Raw genomic sequence first — 16,318 nt, 5'->3', positions numbered from 1 at the left:
TGTTGATACAAAATTTAAAAGATTTAATAAAATAGACTCTGGGAGGATTCGGTACAAGCTCGTTTAAAACTCTCTCTCTGTGGAGCTATGACAATTCTAAAAGCGAAAATACAAACACATATTTGGACAGAAAATGACCTTTTTCCAACCTCCGTTTCATTTTTGCCAGGTAATTACTGCCACAGCAATTACAGCAAGTTTAAGATCTCAGAGTTCGTAGTGTGGAATTAAAAAAAAGTCAACAGAGCTTGTTTATTTGATACAACATACATTTACATTTACCAATTATTGTACACTTACTTAGATTCATCACGAAGAAACGTAAGTGAGGTCATATAAAAAAATGGAGCAACTTCAGAAGTAGTTGGCCACTTGACAGAACGCTTTAAAGAATGACGCAAAAAAAAGGAAAAAACCTTGCAATTTTGACTGCATACGGTAGACGAAGCAAACTGAACAACAAACGTAATATTTTTGTCAACCCAAAACTGTACCGCGAAGACCACGAAGTTCCTCACCAAAAGAAGCGTACCAAGACAGCAATTTCATGCAAAAAAAACGAGAACATTTTTATTCATTCTTTAAATTAATACTTTTCTTAAGCTTTGGGTCATGTAATTTCGCAACCGCAATTGCACTGACATTAAGATAATTCTAAGATAATCATAGGATAAATACGGATATAATAAAAACCGCTAGACTTATCCTAGCCTCTCAGTACTTGCTAAAAAGAAATTAAAGGAAGCCTGCATAATTATGACTCGGCTTACTGTACAAATTATAATATAATTTCATTTGTTGCTTTAAATAAAACTTAGACATCTATTCTAGACCTAGAAGATAAATTATTATCTGTACTACAACAATAATTATGGGCTGCCACACAACGAGGTATCGGATCCAGTCCAAAAGCTGTCCAAAAAGGACGTGTGGACGCTCCCACCTGGGGACTGGTCAAGGAAAGTTGAAAGATATTCCCAGAATAATTGCTTTTTAGAAGAAGAAGTAGTGTTGCTTTCCAGACAACTTATTAGACACCTTAAGATTCTAAGACGAGGAGGACTGCAAGAACAAGATTTTCTCCACATTAAGGTAGTGTTTGCGCGTGAACCAGTGTCATCTTGGCAGAAAAAAATTATAGTCATCGCCATTCTACCATGAGTTAAAACAGTTAACCCTCAGTTGTTCGTCGGACCCGCCTAGATTAGCATTTACTACCTGCGGGTCAGTGTAATTACTTAAGTAAATTCTTGAAAGTTTTTAAAAAGTTTTTGCATGTTTGTTTTCCTTGAGTTTGCTGAGGTGAACTTAAACCTGACGCATGTTTGTTTTGCTTGAGTTTGCTGAGGTGAACTTAAACTTGACGCGAGAGGGCCAGGTTGGATAGCTAAGTAAAGTGACCGGCTTGATTGATATTTTCCCAATATTGACAAGCAATTTATCACCCTGCTGGCAGAGCCTTTATGCCCGATTCTGGTGTGCTTCCAAGGTAGAAATTTATAAAAGGATACGGATTGTGGAACATCCTCTTGAGGTCTACCTTTTCTTTACAATAAGGACAAGTTTGCTTCTTTCCAACGATACACCAACCACGTATACAGAACTCGTGGAATCTGGGTTTATTGTTTGTGAAGGATAGACACTGATTCACAGAAACAAATTCACAAATTCAACATAACTAAAAATGACGTTTCTAGAGAGACAAGTTAGAGACAAATCATGACGGAAAAAGTATGTAATTATGTATTCATCACGCAAACCAGGCCCACGTGAGGAGAGACGCCACCACTGGTTTCCCGCCAAAAGATTTCTGAGAAACGAGTGCAGAAATTCCATACCGATGACGCGTCACTACCCAGATCTGGGTAGTGCTTCTGATTGGTGGTGACGAGTGGAAAATTTGCTTCAGCCAATCAGAAGCACTACCCAGATCTGGATAGTGATGAGTCATCAGTAGGAATTTCCACGCTCGTTTCTTTAGACGTCTTTGTACTCTAGCTCCAGATAGCCTAAAAAGTGTTATTAATGCATTTAGTAGGAGACCGTCGTTGGATGCCCCTGATTAAATGGGAAGAAGGACTTTTCCGAAAGTCTACTCCATTACACATTATTTTTAAAAGGCAAGGATACAAATGACCACAAGAGAGTTTGTAATTTTTCTCAGGCCCATCATCATCATCATCTTGCTGCAACACAAGTTCTTGGCCACAAACGGCACAAATGTTGATCTCAAGGCTTCTACTTGGAAGCCCATCTTTACTAGAATACTAATAAAATAAAGAGAAAATTGTATGACTCTGCTAAGTTGTGAATCTTCCCCATGGAAATGCACTGCTCTCGGACAATTTGCATGACCCTGTTAATACTCAGTTGACACCTAAAATACACAGCTGTAACTCGAAATGTATTTTTGAAACCAGTTAATTCTAATTAATATGCGGAAAGTACCTCATGTTTTATTTGCCGCTAGTGCAGCCGCAGAAAGTAAGAAAAGGCTAGTACTTACACCTAGTTTTGAAGCAATGTTATCTGCACATATCTCAGCAAAATCTCTACCAAGCACTCCAAAATAAAGTCCATAAAACAACACGGTCACTCCAAACTCCATGGCAGTATCAGGCCTAATTGCAAACATTAGATTGACGCCAAGCATTGTGAGACAAACAGCCATGTAGCCTATTATTCCCAAGGCATAAGTCACTTTGTGTATCAACAAAAACCATTTGTAAACAAGTCTGCAAAGGAGAAAAATAGATGAATCAAACAGTTTATGAGTGATCATGATATCTATAAGCCACTGTCTTTAACATCACTGTTTTATTATTACTGCTGGTGATTATTTTGACCATGTTTTGTCCAACAGTGTTCCTAGCTCTGCAACTGATGGTCATGCAAAGCAAGAAGAAAAAGAGGCAATGAAAGTATCAGGAAAGTATACAATAAAGCCTAAAAATCCAGTGAAATGATGAACACACAATAAACCTTTGGAATGAAGATAAGTCTTCTTTAAAACACTTCACGAAACAAAAGCATAGTTTTATCTTTGCTTAGAGATCACAGATCTCAGTATAATGTATTTCTCAAAATCTCTTAAATCAAATGGTCATCTGTGACCTGACAATGGCATGGCTTACACACAAAGGTCAGGTTCTGTGTCACCTACATGTGAGATTTTTAAGAATGTAAATTACATGATCCCCTTCGTTTCCTTGTAACATGATTTTGGACTGCCTGTGGTTAAGAGGGATGAGTCATGCCTGTATTCTATTTGGTTATCAGCCAAGGTCGTGAAGGTGTGGTAAGAAGGAAGCTCATGTGTCAGATCAGTTGTGTAGTTCTTGCACTGAAGCAAGACAGGCTTTTACCGTTGTGGAGTCGTACAACTCCTACACTCCCAGCTGATGACTCGTAGAATCTTAATCAACCTTCGACTTACATGCAAGTCTCGTTTAATTTTCAATAAACTATCATTTGCCTTTCCTTTCTCTCTTTTCTCCTGACTACACATTATCTTTAGTTGGAAACCTGACCAGGCTAAAGGATTAATAGCTGCATTACAGTAGTTACTATACCTCGGAGTTGTTGGTGTTAATGGCTTTCTTGTGGACTTGAAAACGATAAGTCCCGTCAAAACTGAGAACAGCACCCAAGCAGACAGCATGCGCCAAAACTTAAGCTTAATGTTGAAATACAGAGGAATCAACCACATACCAACTAGAGTGACAGCCTAGGTTGTTAAAAAATAAAAAGGAAATTAGTGATTTTTTTCAATCAGTAAACATGCAGCGGCAGAACATAGCTTGGAGGGGGTAGGGGAAGGAAAGCTTCATTTTTCCCTTTAAAAGGGCAAAATGTCAGAAAGGCACTTGAAGGTAAAGTGTCTCAACTAATTGTGTCGTCAATTGAAAGTAGATTTAAATGAAGATATGATCATCACAGTGGTAATTGCAATTAAAGCAATAATTGCAAATTAACATGGAAGAAAAATTGGGACTTCAACGGGATTTGACCACATGGCCTCTGCGTTAGTGTTGCAGTGCTCTAACCAATTATTGAGCTATGAAGACCCATACTTTGAGGGAAAGCCAATTTGTTGAGTTCATCTTAAGCAGTGAAAGAAATGAAACATGAAGATGATGTCAACTGCAGAAATACAAATTTAAATGAAGATATGATCATCGCAGTGGTTAACTGCAATTTAAGCAATTGCAAATTAACCCCCCCCCCCCCCCCACAAAAAAAAAATGGACTTCAACGGGATCAGAACCCATTGTGTTTCAGTAGTGCCATACAATTTGCGCTGTAGTAACAACTCAGCCATACCAAAAGACACAAACGTAGCTTTTCTGCTGTACTCCCTTATAAACTTGCCCTCATCAATAACAATAGAATTTTAGCGCCTCTTAATACTAATATTTCAGAGGCACTTATTTTGTTACTGTCAATCATATTGAAGACCAGAATGTTCACACAAGCAAGCTGTTGCTTGCCATTTAGTTATAAACATAACTATCTCATGCCTCATTGGTCTTCTCCTTCTAATATATTTAACCCTTCATATCCCCACACAAATTTTCCAAACTGATCTCTATACATTTCCTTCATGGATGGGTTGAGAGAATTTGATAAAAGGTCAAGGCATTTTCTCTTAGGTGATCAATTTATTAATTCTCATAACCTGTAATCTCTGGACAATCTATGGATATGGTTAGAAGAAAATTGATTTTGGTCACTATTGGGACTTAAAGGGTTAATAAAGACATCATCATCAGCCAACAGAAAAGCAGTCAACCACAAGTTTCCTCCAACCATTGCATTTTTCAGAAGGTAAAATAATAACCTCTTTTAATTTTGTGATCTCTTTACCTGGAATGACTTGTAGTAATGCTTTTTCCACTTTACCAAAAGAACCTGGGCTACCACAAGTGTAGAAAATAGAATAAGAACTATCTCCATGTGCATGGCTTCATGACCTTTGTGTTTAGCATGTAACTTTTCATGTTCTATCCTATCATTCATCAAGTGAATAAAATCAAAATAGGTTAATGCAGTATCAGATTCTCAGGGTTAAACACAGCATCCTTGCTCAATTTAATGCCCTTTATCTAATGTGGAATACAAATTTGAATTCAAATAATATTAATAATAATATCGTGCAAAGAAAGTCAGTTTTACAGCCTGCCATTCAGGCATGCAAGCTGTAGCTAGCATGTATTAGCCCACAAGTCATTTCAACTAGCCCCAAAACCCTTTTTGATTAGTAGGATTGATTACAATTCTTCTGTAATTTGAGTTTCCCCCAAAAAACAGCACTTGCCCGTTGGGCAAGTTAAGATCAAAAATCACTAGCCGGATAGCAAAATCCAAGAGCACATTGATTATTATTATTATTATTATCAATACTGATTTTGCTGTGCTAGTTTCCCTGAATATTCAATATAGTATTTTGCAAACAAATAAACCTTTCAATTATCAAATTAAAAAAATAGACATGTTTACCTCCACAATTCTTCCTTGCTGAGAGTTTTAGCAATTGGAAGAGAGCCATTACCATTACTCTGTGATACACAAAGAGAAATCGTATATAAACAACTATTCATGCACCACAAAATTCAATAATATTTCAACACAGGTAGTTTCCTTATGATTTACATGCTTTAAGGCAAAGATATAGGCTAAATCTTACCCAATCGCAGTTTCCTAGGTATGTGCAAACATTCCTTCCCAAACATTAATGCATCAGTCAAAGCCAATTGTACCCAGCCCACCCTGGGGGTACAAAATTTGCTAATGCTACCACCCCCGGGACTGACAAGGTAGCAAATGCCCCGCTGGGCAGCCCGGGGTAGGAGGGGGGGGGGGGGTGGGGGTGAGCACATTTATTGGATTTGACTGATGCATAATGATTAGGGAAGGGATGCATGGAAAGGAGTCCGTATCCCATCCATTCCATTCCTGACTGAGAACTTGTTATATACTACATCTTCCTCATCACTTTTACAAGGATAAATCAAAGTTGTATTAATTTGATCGGAACAGAGAGATTTTGACGTGAGGTAGACAAAGGTATTTTTAGAAAACTTAGTTTTTTTCTTATATTCCGATCTCATATCGACCAAGCAAAACCAGCATCTAGCCCAAAAACGTTCCCTGCAATAAAAAAGCGTAGATTCGCGATAACACAAGCTGAAAGCCTCTTACCATCACTTCCTTCACGAGATCGCCGGTTTCACTGTCCGCCGCCATTTTGAATTTAGACGTGGCCGTAGGCAGGTGAAAACTGGGTCGAGAGTGAAGATAAAAAAAATGGAATCCACGCAAAAATGTTGTGAAATCTCAACAAGACTGAACGTTGGTAGGAAAATAAGCGCATAAAGTTGGGAGATTATTTATAAAAAATTCCTATCAACCAACAAGTTTCAAAACATTTAGTGGGAACAATTTGCATTTTCAAGGCCTGGTTACAAATCAATTTAACTCGACTCCCAAAGAAGTGTGGGTAGCATGTTCAGCAGTCAAGTCGCCATTTTTGCTGGTTCCACGAGGCCTGTGAGCAAAACTAACCTTTCGGTGGTAGAGGCTCGTCCCTGAGTAGTTCACCACCATGCCGACTACTCTACCACCCAAAGAGAACGCTTTGTTCAAGCGAATCTTGGTAAGACAAATGTAAAGCCACCGGTTTGGTAATGTACCGAAAACCGGGACTCGTGACTTTGGTGTCTCGCTCCTCAAGCGCGCCTTGGGTTGTCGATTACAGGTTCCGTTTTAAACTCCTTTACGATCATGTTTTAATTTGCAGAAATGCTACGAGCACAAGCAGTACAAGAATGGGCTCAAGTTTGCTAAGCAGATCCTGTCAAATCCAAAGTTCTCTGAACACGGAGGTGAGAATAAAGTGTTTACATGTGACGATTTCGGTGCGATCGAGCAGTAGATACCACCGGAACACCGGAAACTGAACGATGTACCATTTAAGCTCAAGTTTGATACACCAAAACCGGCCAGCCCTGTTACCCTATAGAGGGTCATTTTTCAAACTTCTAGCACTTCTTTGACTCTCTTTTCATTCAGAAACCTTGGCCATGAAAGGACTCACTCTAAACTGCCTTGGACGAAAGGAGGAAGCTTATGAGTTTGTGAGGAGGGGTCTACGAAATGACCTCAAGAGTCATGTGTGTATCCTTTGTACATTATTATCATACAAGTGTAATTGACCCCACAATATCGTATTGTGGATAGCACAAAGTAACATTTTTTCTTTCTGTTTGTTTCTATTGTTAAACTGTAATGTGTGACATTCTTTGTAATTATCGCCAACGGTGTTGTTTCCCTCAGCAGGTTATTCAAGGTCTTCCACTGGGGTACCAGTGATGTACTGTGTGAATTTTTTGAAATGTGTTTTAAAATATAGCCACTGTATACATAGTAACCTTAACTATGATATATTTGGTCAATATAATTAAGTCACTTGCATTGCATTTTAACCCTTTTCAAGAGACTAGAAACTGTAACTACTTTCGCTTTCATTACTTTTGGGGTGACCAACAAAACTTGTCATTTTGTGCATAGACAAAATGACAATTTAAATGTGCACGTAAATCACTGATGTTTGTAGAAAGATGAAGAACAAAAATATTAAAGAAATGCTTAAAAAATAATCAAGACAGAATGAATCATTTCTTTAACCAATTTTTGGATTTCAGCCAATCAAATGCAAGTGAGAATAAAACAGTAAAAAACTTGAAAAATTCATGATTTGTTTTTGTTCTAAATGAGTCGTATATTTAAGTCTAGTGGCAAACATCTGTACTCTGCTATAATAATGTCCATGGTAACTTGTCATGTGTGAATGCTCTGAAAAGTCACTCTACTTGGGAAATTTTTTAAGTGCTGTGCTTGTCCCACGTGTTACTTCAGAAGCAAACTTATGTCTTCATAATTTTATTTAAAGATGTACAGTGTATGCACCTAAGTGTAACTTGTGGCAACACTACCAATATACCCGCATGCTACAGAAAGTGGCATGTTTTTCCATCCGATAACGGATTTGTTTTGGGCCTGTAAACATGATAGCCATTTTTTGGTGAAAAATGTAACTAGAAGCAGGAATGTTAAAAATTGTGGAAGCCAGAAACATTACCGGATAAATTCTAGGATTTTTAGCCAGTTAGGTGATCTTTCTCTCTCTCTCTCTTTTCTTGCTTTCATTCAAATTTGATTATTGTTTTTCCTTTGATCCAAACTCCCATGTGTAAAAAAACTTGGCTGCCTGGTGCATTAAAGTTTAAAAGGAATTTAGATGCCAAGTCATCTTGATTGTTTAATTTGCTTAAAACTCATTGGCATCTGAAATGCCCTTTCACTTTACACAAAATAACATAGTACACACCTTGCTAGAGATGAAGAATGCTCGCACGTTAAATCATATCAAAACAACTAGACAGAACAGGAACAACAAAAAATGAAAACTTTAATTCAAGCTTGTTCTCTTTTGGTTTCTTGTCTCAAAATTTCACTTTCCGTACTTGTAGGAAAACAAAAATTGAGGACTGAAAGTCTTTTAAGAACAAGACAACATTTTTTTTTCTGGGAAATGCTCGGAATATGGTAGTTCCTCTCTTTTTTATTCTGTATTTTGTTTTCATTTTGTTTTGCATACATGTAGTTTGTGACCAGAATTTACTTTGATCCTTCTAATAATGTCACCCTTTGATGAAGAGTCTTGGAATTCTTGGGTTAGATGACTTTGTAGCTTTCTAACTTAGCCTGATATCAAGATAGTGAAAGCAACTAGGTGTGGTTTTTTTATAGATTTGAGCAGGTTCAAGAAGTAAGAAGTCTTTTTTTTGTTACCATGAGATTTTTACAGTAATTTATTGTTATTCATGTGCCAACATTTTTGAGTCAAAGTTATAAAATGTTAATCCAGGGAGTGCCTGGAATTTGGCAGAGAACCGAATCATAATATCTGAAGGTTCTGTGGATTTCTGAAGTTGTCATTTTTAACTGTTCCAAATCTTTCCTTTACCTAAACACAACCTTGTCTCAAGTGCATGTTCTCCCTTCTAAAATTAAAAAATGGGAAAGTTCAATCATTCACATAGACTTTTCTTTTCTCTCATTGACTCACAATTACTGTACTTTGTACATTCTTTAGAAATGTGTTAGTTGAGGATGTAGTAGCTTAGATTTAACTCAGTGTGTGGGAGTTTTGTCTGCAAGTGTGAATTGGCACGAGATCATAGTTTTTTATCCTTAAGCGGGAGAGTTGGAAGCTATACAATATTTCACTATACACTGCTTTTGGGTATATATATGTTATGTACATCGTTACCGTAATGGTTTGAAATAGAGGAAAATGTAAATTTCAGCCAAGGATAAAATCTATAACCATGGCATAAATTATACTGTATCAGTTTGTTCAGGTACTCTGTATTTGTTGAAGCCCAAAAGCGTATGTGCTATACTCAAATAAAACAGTTTACGTTACAACTGTACAATAATATTAATAATATTATTTATAAAATGTGTTTTATTGATTGTACACTGTACTTATGGTAATAGCATCTGAGCGTATGTCACCTTAACTGCCAGACAGGCTGGCATGTCTATGGCCTACTGCAGAGATCAGACAAGAAGTATGATGAGGCTATCAAGTGTTATAGAAATGCTCTTAAGTGGGATAAAGTGAGTGCTAACTTTTCATGTTCTGGTTTTGAATACATTTCTACACTAAATTATCTTTTTGGTAAGACTAAGTCTACTATCCCATTGTCCTGCAGGAAAATATTCAAATTTTGAGAGATCTATCGCTGCTCCAAATTCAGATGCGTGATCTGGAAGGCTATAGGGTAGGTTTAACGGAAGGCTTTGTGACAGCCTTTTGCTCTGTTATTCAGTTTTTTGCTGGGCACATAACAAATGTTTAATCTTGTAGTTTTGATGATTTGGGACATTCTGAATAGGTCAATAATGTCTTATTTATGTGTAAATACAGTACACGTACATTTTACATATAGGTTTCCAAACAGTCCTGTGAAATTCCCTAAAATTTGTGTCTGAATCTGTGAGTTACAGTTCCAACAGAATAATTTCAGATAAATGTAGTGCATTGTAGTTTGTCTTAACTAATTACTCATACAATGTGTTTTACAGCTTCAAAATGGTTACTTTTTAGGATCATTATACTTTGAATGCCTTGATTATTCTGTTTTTCTTTCAGGAAACAAGATACCAATTACTCAAGCTCAGGCCAGGCCAAAGAGCGTCCTGGATAGGTTATGCCATCTCATATCATCTTCTTAAAGATTATAACATGGCATTCACTATTTTGGAAGAGTTTAGGAAAACTCAGAATGTTAGTTTACCATTCTTTTTGTTTGTTTTTTATGTGTTGGTGCCATGTCATGATGCCTAATAATATTGTAGAGTACAAATCCTAGTCGCTTTATGCTTTGGAAACTGGGAGATAAGCTCTAGCATGATGGGCCATTGGGTGCTGACTTAATGTTGCCTTACCTTAAATTGTTGGTACATGTATACCCTAACATTTCAGTGCAACTGATTGTCAACTTTCAACACCTGAATTTCTAAGACTGTTTATCCACAGTTAGAACTGCTTAAGCAAGTTTCGTTATTGGAATTGTGGGATTTGATAATCTGGATGGTGTAGCACGGTCCCCATAAAAGTGAACAATGAAACTTTCAACTTGAAGCTTTGATTCCTGTTTGAGTATGCAGGTGGTATCATAATTTATTGTCATTGTGCAATTACTTCCAACAGATTTCTCCTTCAAAGCTTGATGTTGAACATAGTGAGCTGCTGCTTTATCAAAACATGGTGCTCAGAGAGGCTGGGAGACCTGGGAAAGCATTAGAACACTTACATGAATACGAAGCACAGATGCATGATAAACTTGTGGTGCGGGAAATCAAAGGTACATTGCTCTTTACTATATGACACTTGTGGTTGTTGGTATAAATTAATATTTTCTGTTGTCAGTTCTTGTAGTCAAACTATTTAAATGATTTTCCATATTAACACATCACACTAAGGTACATGCTTAAAATGTTGAAATCAAATTGAATTCGAGATACCTTTTGGGGGCATGGTTTCTTTGAAGAGAGTGAAAATTAATTTTATTGTAGCCTGCAAGTACAGCCATCGCTCCTCACCCCTTACGGCTGGGGATGTTTCTGGGAAACCTCCCACACAGCAGTGAGGGCAAAGAGAGACTGCAGCTGTATTCACAGCAATCTTATCCTGATTGGTGCTGCGTTACTGCTGTAACTGTTTGACCAAGTACAGGCTCAGTCTCATTTCAAATCCAAGATGGCTGTGACAACTTATAACAATAATTATTGAACAATTCCATGGATACCTTACAAGATTGTGCAAGACAAAAGAGCCCAAAATAGTGTAAAATTTCTGTCCTCTAAGAAGAAAATGCATTTAACAACTTTATTTTATATTCATTTGTTGTTCTACACAATGTATATGAACATCAAACAAAAGTAGCCTGTGACTTGATGGCTTACAGCTGCCAGAGCTCCTGTGGTAGCTAGCTTCTAATTTAAGGACTGCTCTTCTACTTTCATTCCAGGATCATTACATCTTGAACTGAACCACTTCAAAGAAGCGGAGAAAGTTTATAGAGATTTACTTAGAAGAAATCCCGAGAACAGGTTATACTATCAGGAACTCGAAAAGTCCCTGCAACTTGGTAAGTGATTAATGGAAGTCTCATTCTTACGTGTATACTGTACATGCTGCACTGTACATGTTTAGACTCATTTTTGATAATAATACTAATTTAATACAATGCATGTACATTGTGTTCTAAAGATCTGTGGTGAAGATTGGAATTCGTACAAATTAAGATACATGTTGTAGTAATTTTTTATGCTAACTTTTTTCTTTCCATGTTGAATCATTCTTCTTAATCTTGAGTTTTACATGATTGTATTCAATGAAATGTTGATTTTCTCTGTTGTATTGTTCTTGTTTTTAAATTATTGTTTTGCAGAGGATCCTGAAGATAGATATAACTTGTACATGCAGTATGCAGCCTCATATCCTAAAGCACAAGCCCCCAAGAGAATTCCACTCACATTCACCTCTGGTAAATTATTGGCTTCAGTGTCTCTTTTACATCAGTCTTATGCATGATTATTATCATTAGCTAACTTTGATCACGTAAGTGATATTGATCAAGCAGTGTGTTGACTGTGTCAGCCTGCCTAAATTTCTTGCACAAGTGTATGTTTTATAAACCTTCACTGAACCCATTCGTGGGAGATTCTCTTTTGAAAAAAAAACAAGGTTCTCATGAGCCTCAAATTTTAACAAAGAAATTTCCTCTTGGTCAAGGTGATCTCACAGATTACAAAAGAATGTAACATGCCCTTTACTTACTTCTTTTTATTATTTGTTATTTTTTTGTAGATGAAACATTTGCAAGACTAGTGGACAACTACATGAGGCCAGCAATTCATAAAGGAGTGCCCCCACTTTTCAACAATATCAGGAATTTATATTCAGATAAGGAAAAGGTGATTCTTAGGTCTTGGTACAGCATCAGGGTTCTCATTAAGGTTTAAAGTAGACAGCCAGGTAGGATGTAAAAGTAGGCGGCTTGCCAATTGAGTTTTGTAGGCAATTTCAGGCTTTCACTCTCTCACTTTACCCCATTTCCCCAAAAAGTAGACGGCTCAAACCTCCATGTAGCCGGTTTTTTAGCAAGCTGCCAGCACTTAAAGAGAACCCTGACAGCATCATTAAATGAGTACTACTGGAAACCCCCACTGAGAAGAATTCACCAGAATGGTTCTTTAGGATTTATCCACAAATTTAGATTTACCTCTAGGCCTGGGTAATATTAGGATAATTGAATTAAAGTGAAGCAGAAAGGCAATGCCACAATAGTTCTACAGGTTTTATTTTGAAAAGTCAGTTTGCAAATTATTTTCATCCATGAACACTTAAGTTGGAGCCACTCTCCAGTGCTTAATTTATTTAACCCTTTTAACCCTAAGATCAAAATTTGAATTCTCATGTTACCCTTATTTACTTCCAACAGAGGCAGTGGGGAGAAGATGATAGCATATCAAGCAAATTCATTTTGTGTGATCGTGTCCATAATATTCTCATGACCACTCTGTTTTACTAGAGCATTGATATTACAAGGAGAAATTTGATGCTGATCACTCTTAGGGTTTAAAGGGTTAAGTACATGTCTTTCACAACAGGACATACATGTACACTGTACAGCTGTAATTCACTTTAAAGGGCTGTTGATAAGATTTCAGGTTACTAGTGATGTGAAATTTGTAGGCAGGGAATTGAATAAAAACCACTAGGAAGTCATTTTGGTTCTATTTTCCATTAATTTTGTTTCCTAAAAAAGCAGCCAGGGATCAAGCTAAAGGTAGCTGGAGGAAAGCCCTGGTCCCCAGCCCTTACAGGCAGCTCTGCTTTACATGTAATTTTGTATTGTTGTAAAATGAATTTCATAATCACACAACTTTGCCTTGCTTCTTATTTTTCTCAGGCGAAGGTGGTTGAAAATGTTGCTCTAGGTTACCTGGCCAGCTTGAACACTTTTCAAACTTTAACAGGCAAAGGTTAGTTCTTTATGCAGACTTGGCAAGTCTCATGACTTTGCTTGTGAGTCTCATGATTTCACGACCTATCTCATGCTCTCCCGAGTTGGCAACTGATTTCTCACACTTCCTTGAAAAGTCAAAGTCCAAAAAAAAAATTGGGAGATGTAGGGTTTGTTTCCAAGTTAGATGTCGATAGAAAGCCAGTTCAATACAAAGAAAACCTTTAGCGGTTGCATTTGTTTAGCCTACCACAACTTGCCCCTGCCACCAAATTTGCAGACTTACTGTTTCTCATGTTTCAAGAGGGCCGCCAACAAAACATAGGAATTACAAGACCTAAATTGTTAAATTGATCATAATGTTTACAGCCTCAGATTTAAAGTGATATGTGACTTCCAATACCCATAATCCCAGCTACTTGTCACGTCAAGTACTCAAAGGCTATGTTGTATTCCTAATTCTGTAATATTTAATATGCATAATTACATTTTAGGTGGTGAACTTGAACCTCCAACAGCCATTTTGTGGGTGTATCACTTTCTTGCTCAACATTTTGATCATCTGCGGGACAGTAAGAGGGCTATGGAGTATATAAACAAGGCTCTGGAACACACTCCCACTCTTATCGAGGCTTACGTGGTGAAAGCCAGGATTTACAAGGTATTGACATTTTTTCCAGCTTACAATGTACCTAAAAGACTGGTGGAGCCAGAACTGCAACCGTGAGCATATCATAACCATGTCAACCCTGTGAGTGGCATCCACGCGGGCAATGTCACACTGCTAACCAGTGGACAAGCCTGTAATACTTACCATAGACTTACCAGTGGGAGGGCAAAACATGCTCAGAAACACAAGCAATGAGAAGCAACTTCGACATAATGGCCTGACCTCAGATGAAAAGTAGTGAGGCCGTAAGTGCAACCTCCATCCCCCCCCCCCCCTCCCCCAAAAAAAAAATCTCACCCAAGAGACTGGTGGTCAGCATTGTCTCGAGTTTAACTTAGCATAAATTTTATTTAGCCACAGTTAATGAGGAGGCTTTATTTATCTATCATTAAATTAATTATTATTTTGTTTAATTTTTTTTACAGCATGGTGGTGATATGGAGAGAGCAGCACAATGTATGGATGAAGCTCGCTGTCTCGACACGGCTGATAGATATGTCAATTGCAAATGCGCCAAGTACCAGCTTCGAGCCAATCAAGTTCAAAAGGCTGAGGAGACCTGTGGCTTGTTTACAAGGGTATGTTTATATCTGCAATGCTTGACGTTTTCAACCTTATTCTGTTAACTTGGCAAAGCTGAAGAGACTTTCAGTTTGTAATTTTACTTGTCTGTTATTTCAGGAAGGAGTCGGGGCAGCTGACAACCTCAATGAGATGCAGTGTATGTGGTTCCAAACAGAGAGTGGCTATGCTTTTCAGAGACTTGGCAAACTGGGAGATGCTCTAAAGAAAGCTCACGAGATTGAAAGACATTTTGATGAGATAACGGAGGACCAGTTTGACTTCCATACCTATTGCATGAGAAAAATGACATTAAGAGCTTATGTCAGGTAGGTGTAAGTCTTGTGGTTAGGATCAGGGTTAGTTCCCTTTTCATTAGAATGGTAACACTTCGGTGATTGTGTTACTCTTGTCACACAACCATTCCCTCCCATGGAGAGTGGGAAGTTTAAAACACTGACACAATTATGGTCCTGCATATTAAAGTCAGTCATTGGAGCACAACGTCATCTAGATAAAAAAATTTGTGCCTTTGTGATGAAATCCTACAGGAGCCGCATGTGATGGCTGGACATATCAAATGCAGTTTACTGGAGACTGTCATTTTGCAGCTAAGGATTTGTACCGTTGTAATAATTATTATTCTGTGCACAGAAGGATTTCATTCCAGACTGTAGATGACTTGTTTTTGTAATAGCTGCAAAAATAGGTAAAATATAAGGGCAAAGCAGTTATATCTTAGTGAAAAGGAAATCAAATCTACAGCTGTAGATTTGAGTGCCAAACATAGGTTTGGACCTTAAAACTGGATTTGTTCAAACTTAGAGCTCCACACCTAACCGTTAGACTTGTGGTCAGCTATTTCTCACATTGGCCAACTAAGAGATGCCTCAGTAATTGATTTCTTTTGTTTGAATATTTAATCTATCACCTAGGAAAATCCATACCCACAGCTCATTTGGTTTTTGTATTACAGATTACTCCGACTTGAGGATGTTCTCCGGAGTCATAGGTTTTACTTCAAAGCTGCAAAAATGGCCATAGAAGTATGGGCTCTATTGCTGTTTTAAGTTTGTATTATTCTTCTGTGTTTCCATCTACATGTATTTTGGTAACAAAAGAACACAAAAAATCTGCCAATTTAGAGACTGGAGTGAAAAGGAAATTATTTTGTCTTTCTCTTTGAAAATGTAATAAATTGAAGAAGTTAGTGTTCACGTTTTGTGATGATAAGATGTGTCTTGTATTTTAGTGTTATGTACGCCTACATGACAAGCCTTTGACAGCTAATGATGAAGATGCTGAGGCTGGATCCAGTGAGCTGTCAGCAAAAGACCTGAAAAAACTTCGAAGTAAGCAAAGAAGGGCTGAGAAAAAAGCTCAAGAAATAAAGAAAGGTATGATAAAGTTTTTGTAGGTTGCTGCATGGCATCTGTAGTCTTGGACTTAAGTCCTTGGGACAGTGATGCAATAATAATTATTT

The 16,318-nt window shown here is 37.4% G+C and overlaps 2 protein-coding genes across 2 annotated transcripts in view; one reads left to right on the top strand and one right to left on the bottom strand.

Moving 5' to 3' along the window:
• Nucleotides 1–146: 146 nt before the first annotated feature.
• LOC140947304 (E3 ubiquitin ligase RNF121-like) lies at nt 147–6,428 on the bottom strand. Its single transcript, XM_073396364.1, has 8 exons — nt 6,202–6,428; nt 5,500–5,558; nt 4,867–5,008; nt 3,573–3,727; nt 2,507–2,735; nt 2,131–2,267; nt 1,512–1,613; nt 147–943 (listed from the first exon to the last, which is right to left on the bottom strand). Exons 1-8 carry the CDS (start codon nt 6,244–6,246, stop codon nt 823–825), a joined length of 990 nt encoding a protein of 329 aa, XP_073252465.1. The 5' UTR covers nt 6,247–6,428; the 3' UTR covers nt 147–822.
• Nucleotides 6,429–6,505: 77 nt separating this feature from the next.
• Nucleotides 6,506–16,318, top strand: part of LOC140947302 (N-alpha-acetyltransferase 15, NatA auxiliary subunit-like) — a 14,799-nt gene continuing 4,986 nt past the window's right edge. Inside the window, exons 1-16 of the mRNA XM_073396361.1 lie at nt 6,506–6,655; nt 6,800–6,884; nt 7,072–7,176; nt 9,599–9,687; nt 9,783–9,851; nt 10,223–10,357; nt 10,784–10,937; nt 11,604–11,723; nt 12,027–12,122; nt 12,446–12,552; nt 13,551–13,623; nt 14,099–14,265; nt 14,700–14,852; nt 14,956–15,164; nt 15,812–15,881; nt 16,088–16,232. Of these exons, the coding sequence (XP_073252462.1) occupies nt 6,605–6,655; nt 6,800–6,884; nt 7,072–7,176; nt 9,599–9,687; nt 9,783–9,851; nt 10,223–10,357; nt 10,784–10,937; nt 11,604–11,723; nt 12,027–12,122; nt 12,446–12,552; nt 13,551–13,623; nt 14,099–14,265; nt 14,700–14,852; nt 14,956–15,164; nt 15,812–15,881; nt 16,088–16,232 (1,828 nt within the window). The 5' untranslated portion in view covers nt 6,506–6,604. The remainder of the gene's footprint in view (nt 6,656–6,799; nt 6,885–7,071; nt 7,177–9,598; nt 9,688–9,782; nt 9,852–10,222; nt 10,358–10,783; nt 10,938–11,603; nt 11,724–12,026; nt 12,123–12,445; nt 12,553–13,550; nt 13,624–14,098; nt 14,266–14,699; nt 14,853–14,955; nt 15,165–15,811; nt 15,882–16,087; nt 16,233–16,318) is intronic.

The sequence above is a fragment of the Porites lutea genome, chromosome 9, assembly GCF_958299795.1.
Source record: "Porites lutea chromosome 9, jaPorLute2.1, whole genome shotgun sequence".
In the NCBI taxonomy this organism is placed as follows: Eukaryota; Metazoa; Cnidaria; class Anthozoa; order Scleractinia; family Poritidae; genus Porites; species Porites lutea.
Note: the sequence above shows the minus strand (reverse complement) of the source record. Positions and strands in the feature narration are given on the sequence as shown.

What these genes read in the sequence shown, in the direction of transcription:
- LOC140947304 (XM_073396364.1), bottom strand. Translation starts at nt 6,246, where the DNA reads ATGGCGGCGGACAGTGAAACCGGCGATCTCGTGAAGGAAGTGATG. An exon ending in TTAACACCAACAACTCCGAG is followed by an intron (nt 2,736 to 3,572) that starts GTATAGTAACTA and finishes TCTCCTTTGCAG; the next exon opens with ACTTGTTTACAAATGGTTTT. An exon ending in ACATTGCTTCAAAACTAGGT is followed by an intron (nt 2,268 to 2,506) that starts GTAAGTACTAGC and finishes TTATTTTATTAG; the next exon opens with TATTCTAGTAAAGATGGGCT.